Genomic DNA, 10551 nt, shown 5'->3' with positions numbered 1-10551 from the left:
AATATAGATATATATTTTAAATTAATATATTGAAGTTTTCCCAATTTTTGACGAGTGAATATATTTTTATATTCATCAAGTCGCCCGCGTGGCATTGATGTGGAACCTGGGTGGAATGATATGATTCCAACATAGATAAGCCAAAATACCAAAAAACATACAATCACGCGAGCATGATTAATACTCTTTCCAAAACATTTTAATACTCTGTTTCGTTTTCTATTTTCGTTGGCTGATGGCGAAAATGACGTTGTTGACTGGTTCTACCATGGACGGCGAAGAAATTAAGGAGATAGTAGGCTTGCTCTTTATTAAAATATTTGTTCTACGTGTGTGTTTGTGTCTCGCTAAACTTCTCCTCAGTTTCTCCAAATTCATCATACAATTGTTCCATGGTAATAACCATGATGGCCATAGCCATAGTCATAACCAATTCAAAGGTAAATCATTATTATATTCAACTTTTACTTGATCGTGTGGAATAATCCTAAATTGGGTTTGAACCTTTGGGGTGGAGAGCTGACAGCTTTACCAGGTATGATGGATTCTTCCATCCTTGAGTTTAATTTTGGAACAAGTTTTTCCCCGTGAATTCTGTGCCCTGGCCTGCTACACGAGACTGATCGTGTGTAACTTTATTCATAATCTGCTTAAGTTTTTTATGTTTATATGTCACTCGTGGGTTTAACTTTCGTCTATATTTGAACATTAGAGGCTTTCAGCATCAAATTGCCATTAGTGGGTTTTAGCATCAGATGTATAGGTTATCAGGACTGCTGGGTTTCAGTGTGATGTGTATATATATGGCCTTAGAAGTATTGGGTTTGAATATCTTGTATTTATTCAATTGTAGACTGTTGGGTATGGATATACTATGTATTTCATTTTAGGATTATTCCCTCTGTTTCTTGTCTCAATTAGGAACGATCATTTCATTATCACAACTGCAGAGGCTTATCACTTCTTTTCCACCTCAAGGTTCTGAACTCGGCGTCTCTTCCACCTCAAGGTTTATGACTCTGTAACCCTATAATGTTTTTTCTGTTTGCGATAGGAGTTATGAGATGTGGGGTTTACCAACTTTATCATTTCTGTAATGTTTTGTGTCTGGGTTTGGATGTGGGTCGTACCAAATACACAATTTAAATAATGGTACGTGCAGCCACAGTTAAATCCACAAGTGACTTTTCTGCAGGGGTTCAGGGTTGTATTATTTTATTTCAAGTACAAATGATTTTTTCTGTCTGCATATGAGAGCATACGGATTTTCTAGATTTGAAGTAATACTTTTTACCGAGGATAGAGAATGAAACCTTCAATTCATCAATAGAAGCTGTAGACATCCATTTCTGTCCACTTAATTATCCCAACGTTTCAGAAGCTATTCATAAAATGGAAATTTATACATTGGGGATTTGTGCCCTGTAAATCTCCACAGAAAAAAATAAATGTCAGAATATGTGAAATACGTACTTATTCTTTCACAAGATTATACCATTTTTCATTTAAGAGAAGAAGAAAAGCCCACAGAACATCTCATCTTTCCAAGCACAGCTCCATTGTTGAGGGCATAATTATTTAGATTTAAGAGGAAAGCCTTTTTATTTGAATGTTTTTCATGAAAAAGCCAGTGTTCTTAAAATTATAGAGATTCGATCTCCCCTGCAGAGTGTTCTGCTTCCAGCTATTTCAATCAAACTAAGTTTAATTATTTTATATCTTATTAGTCTCTCACACGTGGAAACCTCGTACTTGTGGATCATTTTAATTCACTGCTCAATTGAACTCTTCCTTGTCTGTTTTGGTCTTTGTTTGTATGATGTCTGGATGGTTAAATTAGAAGGGAAGTTCATCCTAACTAGAAAATACAACTGTCTTATTGATAATGGCATTTGAAACATGATTAATTGTCAGGAACACATTGCAAAGCGTTAAACAAAGGGTTGAAGTAGCAAATGTATCTGTTTTGTCTCAAGATAGGGTCTAATATAAACTATATACTTGTGATAAGTGATACTCCACCTAAACTGGTTGATTCTTCCAAGGTAGGTTGTTGAGTATATATCATGCATACATATAATGGATTCTGACACAAGTTTTGGACTGTGCAAGGGAATTGTACAGACATGCTAGACAGTATGGAAACACCTTATAATGGATCGGATACTAAAGTTGATAGAGTGGTGATCGACACAACAGTTCCTTTTGAATCAGTTAAGGCTGCAGTTAGTATGTTTGGAGAAAGGGAAATTGCAGATAAGATATATAAGAAAAGTCAGGAAATGCCAGCAGAAAAGGTATACTCGGAATCTTTCTTCACATGATTATTATGTTAGTTTCTATAAATATTCTTTTCTGAAGAGGTTATTTTGTTAGATTTGTTAAACTAGAAAATATGTTCAGTCAAAACTTGAAATAACTTATATTCTCTATTGAAATTGACTTTTTCAAGTTATTCTTTGATGTTTCTTGGTTCAGTTATTAAAGGAGACACAACTGCATATTCTACAAAAGGAATTACTTAAGTTCAAGGAACAGCTGAAATCTGTTAACTCAACAAAAGATCAAGTACAGGTTGAGTTGGTAGAGGCTAAGAAAGATGCTGAAGTTTTGTCTCTGAAGTTGGAAAAGACAACAGAATCAAGTAAAAAGGCCAGTGATGCTTCTGAAATTTATAGGCTTCATGCAAAAGAACTAGAAGCTTCAAAAGCAGAGGTTTCAAAAGGTAAAATTACAGATTGGCAGTCAGAGCTTACTACTGCAAGGAAGGATCACATGGCAGTGACAACAGAGTTGGAAGCTGCTAAACAGGAACTTCGAAAATTGAAGCAAGAGTTTCAAACTAGCCTTGAAGCCAAAGTATTTGCAGGTAAACAGACAGAAGATGCAGAGTCTAAAACGAAAATAAATTCACTTATGGCAGAAAAGCTTGCAAAGGAGATTAATGAAGTTCAGAAAACTCATATTGATGTTAAACTGGCATATATGGAAGCACAGAAAGAAAAAAAATTGATCACAGCTGAAAGGGAAGGGGGAACACAGAAAGCTTCTCCAGTTGTAGAACAAATTAGAAAACAGATTGTTGGATTTACTCAAGATCTCACTAATAAAAAGAATTCGGAAAAGGAATTGGCTAACACATCAGCTGCATTGGAGAATTTGAAAAGTGAACTCAATTTTGCAAAAGTGAAGGAGTTTAACATTTGTACTGATGCTTCCCATCCCATCAAAAAGCTTAAAAACATGATGGAAGAGATTGAGACTACACATAAAAAAGAACTAGACACCCTTTCTATTCTGGAAACAAGAAACTCTGAGCTTGCACAGGCAAAAGAGCATCTCAAAAAAGTTACTGAAGAAGGATGTGCTTTAAGGACTTCTATGGATTACCTAAAAGCAGAGCTAGAGAAAACAAAGGTTGAATTGGCCGCACTAAATGAGGTAGAGGCACGAACTGAAGCAAAAGCAGCTGATCTGAATTCTGAACTTCATAGAGCAAGGATTAAATTGGAACTTGCAATTACTGCTGAAGCAAAGGTGAAAAATGAGGCTTCATATCTTTCTTTAACTATTGAAAATCTTATTGCAGAAGCTGAAGAGGCCAAGAAGGATTCTGAATATATGAACAAGGAAGCAAGCAAAGCCAAACTGGAAACTGAGCATGCGAAGGCAGAGATGGTTACCATTAATAGTAGATTGGAAGCTGCATATAAGGAACTTGAAGAAGCTAAGGCTGCTGAGGCTATAGCTGTAAAAAACACAAATGATCTATCGGAAAGAGAAAACACTGCTCAAGCTTCTATTTCAGAATCTGATGCTGGGATTACTATTTCACTTTCTGAATTCAATTCACTCAGCAGAAAAGTAGAGGAAGTTGACAGCCTTGCAGATAAGAAGGTGGCTGCTGCCATGGCCCAAATAGATGCAATAAAAGCAGCTGAGAAAGAAATATTAATGAAACTAGAAATAGCAAATCGAGAGATTGAAGATCTCAAGACAGATCAACAAAAAGAACTGCATAAGGCAGAGATGGCAACGGCAGCTAAAAGAGCAATTGAAAGTGAGCTAGTAAGATGGAGAGAACGTGAAGAGAAGATGTCTGCACCTCTTAGGACATCTGACTTCCTAATACCTACAGAAGATAACATTTCAGTGTCTTTCGTAGAAAGAAAAATGTTGGATTCTGAACCCTTAGTGAAGAAGCTGAATGTGAATGATCCATCAAAACTGCAGGACAGTTTCTGGTCAGGAACCCTCTCTTCAAAGAAGAAGAAGAAGAAGATGCAGATGATCCCAAGTATAAGACGTCTGTTTACTAGAAAGAGAAGGTATGGGGCACTTACATTTTGATTTATTTTTGTAGCCAAGGGTTCACAAAGATTAAATAAATATTTTATCTATGCATGTACCATCTACCCTTTTTGTTACTGGATCTTCTATCAATTTTTGCTCCTTGTATATGGGGAATCGTAAGTACATGTTACTTTCATAAAGATTTTACATTATGTGCAATAGCTAAATATCTGAATGATTCTTACAAAAGTCATATTTGTAAGCCCTCTGTTATGTTTATCTTGAAATCTACTTAAACCATGTAAAAAAGCCTTTCTTGCAAATTTATGTACCCCATGAATTCAGTTGATTCATGGATTGATGTTTCCTATATGTGTGATGTCATACTTTTTAAATCATAAGTAATACACATCTGAAGAGTTGCAATTAATTATCTGCTGAGTTATTTAGTGATTGGCCAAACAAGAAATAGATTGGTGGAGTACATGAGAGATTGAAGGAAACAACTTTGCAAAATATGCACTTACTATAGTTGAAACTTTTTAGCTTGTCACACTCTAGAGGATATGGACTAAACAGTAAGGTCATACCTAAAAGGTGTTGCATTATCTGGACTCCACAGTGAACTCCACGGACGTGATGTTATCAATATTATTTCTCTGCTATTTCTCCATATTGTGTATCATTTCTAATTTAACAGCAATGGCCCATTCCTCATCTTGATTACTTTCATTACTGACGCTTTTGAGCAGTTGAGGTAGGACCATGGTTTTGTCCATAACTATTGTTGACTTGTAAATAAGTAGTCATAATCTTCTAAAATCACAGAAGCAGATCACTAGGCTTGAGTGTGATTGGCAAAGAAATTTTTTATTTAAGGTTTTCATCTATCAATTGATGATCAAATCCAATGCTAATTAGTTTTGATGTTTAACTTGTAATGAATTCTGGTAGTGTATAATCATTTATTCCTTTTATTGATTATCACCTAAATCAGCTGTTGATTGTGGGGCTTAAATTGGCAAGCTGTCTATATACTTGACAGAGTTGGTTCCTCTTAGAGATGAATTCTCTAAAGGCTCTTAGTTTGAAGAACAAATTAGAATAGTTGTAAATTCTTTACAGGACAATGCTGTCAATTTGACATGTATTCATCTCTTTGGAGGTTTCTGCACTCAAATAGGATAAAGGCCTGCTAAAAAGGTAGCAATTGTAATAATTCAATTTGGAGGAGCATTCAATTGTATCATTGAGCATTTGGGGTTTCATATATGTGTACTTCATTAGAGCACTCACTGCCGTTTTTAGGTGGCATTGTATGCATATGATATATAGTTATATATATGATGTATCACTGAAAATTATGTATGAGCACTGGATAGTATTGTTTGTGTTTAGACGTTTTGCTGCTTATTTTTGTCTTCGTTGAGACCCACTAAATGCACTGCGTAACTTTTTGAAGCAATGTAGGGCAGCTTCTGCATTATTTCACTTTATCTTTACTAGTTTTGGATCATGTGGATTAAATATTCGCAGAGTTGATTGGAAGCTGTTTAACCACCAAACACCTGAAAATGAATGAAATGGAATTAGAACTTCCAAACTCATCAAGACAGGCTCATTAATTGATGCCTGATGTTCAACTTCATTGCCCATTAAAGACATCAAATTTCAACAATCTTTGAAATTGGATCAAATAACTGTTCTTGGATTAGATAGTGCATTAGTTTTTTCATCAACGTTGTTTTTGGATCACACTCAGTGATCCATCATCAGGATGTTAGAGTGCAAATGGAAAAATAACCTTTAGAATAATAATAAATTTTGAGTTATATATTCAGCACATGATGTTTGGTTATGGAACCTGAAATTTGGTGTTGATGAGCTGTGGTCCTGTATCTATTTATCTGAGAAAGCATGTTAGAAGTTGCTCAATCAAAGCTTATAGAGAGGAACTTTGTACCAGCATATTTTAGTAATAACCGTTGGTTTAGTAAATACATTATTATAGTGACTATAGAACACGTAGGATCTGCTTATTTTGATTAATTATTTTAATAATAGGCATGAATGCTCGGGAATTCAAATGACAAAAAAAAATTCTCATATCATATTTTAACCATACCCATTTTAGTTGATCTTGAGGTTACAATACATGTTTGTTTCATTAAATTTCTTCTTATAATATTTATTTCTATAATCAATAAATTTGTTTATTGATATTCTTTTTTCATCATATTTGTATGTCATTAAAAATTTTTTAGTATGGTAATTTCAAGACCATCTCCTACTTGAGGGAAGCATATTATTTACAACCTTGCATTCAGCCAACAAGTGTGGATGAATGCTTTGATGGTGATGCGAGACAGTCCACTGGGGAGGCGGCTGGAAGGGGAGTTATAAGATCACACATGGGGGACTTGGTGGCAGCTTATGCGGGGAATCTGAAAGGTAATTCGAACAATCAAGCTGAAGGAATGGCTTTATTATGGGGATTCAGAATGGGCCTCTCAATTGGTCTAAAATATTTAGTCATTGAAGGTGACTCCAAGCTTATCATTGATGCCACCAAGGGACTATGCAAGACTAACTGGGCGATTGAGGGAATAATTAGAGATATTCAGAGATTCCTCAAGCTTGAGAACTTTGAAATTGGGCATGTCTTTGGGGAAGGTAATCAAGTTGCTGATGCCTTAGCTACTCTTGGCACTCAAGTTGATGGATGGTGATCCTCCTTGATAATATCCAAATACTCCTTTAGGGAGAGTTCCTACCTATGGAACCTAATGAATTGAATTTATCTTTTGGGGTGCTGGCTTTTGTAGCTTCTTTTACCTTGGTTTTGGAGCTGGAAGTTTAAAGAGAGATTGCAGCAGATTTTGAATTTTGAAATTTGCTATTTTACCTTGGTTTTGGAGCTGCAAATTTCAAACTTGTTATTCTGATTCTTTAACCACCAGATGTATAAGAAGGAAAGTAAAGTGCAGCAACACACAACAAATAACCATGCAACCGTAACACTAATATTTTTACGTGGAAACCCAAAAGGGAAAAACCATGATGGGATTTGAACCCACAATATTATTACACTATGGCTAGTAGCAAAACAATATTACAAAAGGGGAATGCACTTATATTCAGGCACACTGCCTAGAGCTCATTGCTCAATTACAAAACCAGAGCTACAACCCCGGAGGAAGGCTCACTGCCTTACAGATGATTACAAAAGGATTACATTGAGTGATGAACTAGAAAATAACATCTAACTATGCCACAAATCAGTTCCGATTAGGCTCAAGGTGATCCGTTGTGACTGATGTAATGATATGCTTTGTTCTGCTCTGCAACTGCTCATCGAATCATCAAAAATCAGGATGAGCACATGAAACTACACTCAGTCGCTCCTAAAAGAATTACATACATCATTACCACACACAAAGATATTAACCAAGTCGATCTTATATATCCGCACCAACAAAAATAATCTTCCACAAGTCGGCTTCACCAAATATAAAAAATGAAACATGTAGCTGCAAGTTGTCTTAGATCTTTTACCAAACCATATTCTGGACCCAAAATACATGATCACACAGTTCCTATAGGTCTCATCAACCATCTCAAACACATCACCAGTCACTGGAATCAACTCTAAGAATCCAGTCACATGTTATACCACCAAACATGATGAATACTTTGTTTTGCTGCTCTATCGGATACCAGACCTTCAATCAAGCATAGGAATCAACACCGAAGGGTGGATTGTCGTGATAATTTGCTTCATATACCCAACCAACTAATCACTGATCACCGAAACCAAAACCTACTTCACCAGAAATGAGAATGATCACTAAACTGTATACTAAACTTCACCAACAGTCTTAATCCAAAAAGACTTTATCCAAAACATCCGGTTAGCCAAAAATCCATACCAGATCAGATCAGTAGGCTGAGTTGCCATCAATGACAACTCCTAAGAATCTATAAGCATCGAGAAACACCAATCTTCATTGGAGCATCACCGGAACATCGAATGCCAACAATCTTATGATCATGAAATACTTTACTCTCGAAGATCACCACAAAGTATATTATTTCTATCATATGCCTCTCTTGAACCACTTTAGAAACCATGATATTATTTCCTTCCCTTTTTACCCGGTCCACTCTCTGGAGCACTCGATTAAAGAAGCCCTCAACCCAAAAAAGCAAGACAAAAAACCTGTACCTCTGCACCAAGGTCTAATTTAGAGGCTCTATTCTTTCCATCTTGCCCTTTGGCTGCCCATAAACATTGTTGTTATGGAAACTGTAACATCGTAAAACGATTAGTAGATTAGTACTCAAAACAAATCAAACCATTTTGAAGACATTATCAAGAAAGAATAAGACATGAAAGCATACGAGAATAAAACATAAACTAATAAACGAACTCCCTCATGACGCTACCATTGCCACGAATCTTTCTTGTCCTCCTTGTCTCCACGAACTTTGCTAGCTCCAAAGTTGACTAATGGAGAGTGGGAAAGAGAGACGGGGTGAGTGTGGAATGCTCTCAAACTAGCATAACAACATGACGCGGATGTGTAGGTGATGATTTGGGCGTGATGATGATGCTATGATAAGTGGATATGCAACCAAAAAGGCAGCATAAGACTATGATGAAAAGTGGATGGATTCATAAGAGGGAAGGGCTCAATTTATAGATTTTGGGCCTTGGTAATGAACGGTCAAGATCAAAAGTTGATCAAAGTTTGAGATTGAAGGAGAGAGCAAGGTGTGCTCACACGTGTGAGCACATCTTGGGAAGAGCAACTGACATAGGGAAACGAGGGAAGTGTGCTCACATGTGTGAGCAAACTTTGGGAACCCCCCTTGTCCTAGGCGAAAGGGGAAAGTGTGCTCACACATGTGTGAGCAACCTTGGGAAGTTCCTGAAGTTGACAAGTGGAAACACTTGTGGCAAGGTGTAGGGGCTAGAAACTGGGGTTTATAACATATGGGCCGAAAAAGGAAAGTGTAGGGTGGCTCCATGGGGAAGAGAAATTCTCACGCATGTGTGAGCACCCCCTTGGTCCAAGATGATGTGGATGGGTGAGGTGGCTTGGGTAGGTGTGTAGTATTTTAAATTTGAATAAATATTAACAATGATTAGGATTTGGATTAATTAGCTAATGGGGGGATTAAGATGTGGGTTTGTAGGAATTATAAAATTAGCCTAATTAATTATGAATTAATTTGGCTAAGTAGGATTAGGGATAATGTTAGAATATTTCATAAAGGTGAGTTTGATTTATTAAAATAAATCAACTTTGTGAGGAATCAATACGAGGTATTAATTAAATATGATTTAATTAATTAGGGGTAATGAGCAGATACTATGAGGTATTTCATGATCTCGTCCAGAGAGGTGATGTCTAACTATGTCTCTTGGGAAGTGCATAATGGGGAGAGCGTTCATTTCTGGGAAGAATCTTGGAATGGTCTCCCACCCTTAAGCCAAAATGAGGAACTAAAAGAGGTAATGCAATTGACAATTAGATGTTGGGGCTCTAAACTCATTAACTATGTTAGTGCCGTAGAACTTTTCTCGAGAAAGGTCATCTGGAAAGAAGTATAAGATTTTCCTATAGCTGCAGATCTCAAATCTATGTTCCATGATACACTTTTGAATAGGGTAGTCTATTTATCAAAGGATAAGGACAAGTTAATATGGGCTCCTTCAAAGGATGGCTCATACACAATCAAGACGTGATATAGAGAAGTTCAACAAATTCAAAACCAAAATCTCAAACATAGAGCATTCTTTTTTTGTTGGAATAGTGTTGTCTTACCTAAGGCGGGTTGTTTTGCATGGCTGACATTGCATAGGAAGATATTGACTAGTGATAAATTGGAGAAACTGCAAATTGTCCAATCTTTCCGATATGTATTATGCAATGAAGACATTGGTACAGTTGACCATTTGCTTCTAAATTGCTCTTTTGCTCAACAGTGTTGGATCTTCATTATGAACAATCTCAATCTTTCAATGCCACTGCCATTCACACTTTGGGATTTGTTTCAGTCTTGGCCAATGCTTTTTCCCACTTCAATGTTTGCATGTATATGGAGATGTGCCCCTGCAATAGTAATTTGGTCTTTCTGGTGGGAAAGAAATAAACGATTTTTTAGACAAAATACCTCTGCGCTTCACGAAGTTTTGGGTGGAATAGAGAAGTCTATATCAGAAGTAGCCAATGCCTTCATCCACAAAAAACA

At 36.4% G+C, this 10551-nt stretch overlaps 1 protein-coding gene across 6 annotated transcripts; it reads left to right on the top strand.

The window, feature by feature from the left end:
* Positions 1-219: 219 nt before the first annotated feature.
* Positions 220-5630, top strand: LOC131043937 (WEB family protein At5g55860). 6 transcript variants are annotated; one of them, XM_057977221.2, is made up of 5 exons: positions 220-535; positions 922-1009; positions 2125-2297; positions 2479-4328; positions 5291-5630. In XM_057977221.2, exons 3-5 carry the CDS (start codon positions 2127-2129, stop codon positions 5295-5297), a joined length of 2028 nt encoding a protein of 675 aa, XP_057833204.1. In that variant the 5' UTR covers positions 220-535; positions 922-1009; positions 2125-2126; the 3' UTR covers positions 5298-5630. The 6 variants fall into 6 exon arrangements, with proteins under 6 accessions (XP_057833204.1, XP_057833162.1, XP_057833189.1 ...); XM_057977179.2 differs by lacking the exon at positions 5291-5630 and having other exon boundaries at positions 2479-4654; XM_057977206.2 differs by lacking the exon at positions 5291-5630 and having other exon boundaries at positions 2113-2297; positions 2479-4654.
* Positions 5631-10551: the final 4921 nt, after the last annotated feature.

The sequence above is a fragment of the Cryptomeria japonica genome, chromosome 6, assembly GCF_030272615.1.
Source record: "Cryptomeria japonica chromosome 6, Sugi_1.0, whole genome shotgun sequence".
Taxonomy (NCBI): Eukaryota; Viridiplantae; Streptophyta; class Pinopsida; order Cupressales; family Cupressaceae; genus Cryptomeria; species Cryptomeria japonica.
The sequence above is the reverse complement of the archived record's forward strand: the minus strand, read 5'-3'. Positions and strand labels throughout refer to the sequence as shown.

What these genes read in the sequence shown, in the direction of transcription:
- LOC131043937 (XM_057977185.2), top strand. Translation starts at nt 2,127, where the DNA reads ATGCTAGACAGTATGGAAACACCTTATAATGGATCGGATACTAAAGTT. An exon ending in AGGAAATGCCAGCAGAAAAG is followed by an intron (nt 2,298 to 2,478) that starts GTATACTCGGAA and finishes TTCTTGGTTCAG; the next exon opens with TTATTAAAGGAGACACAACT.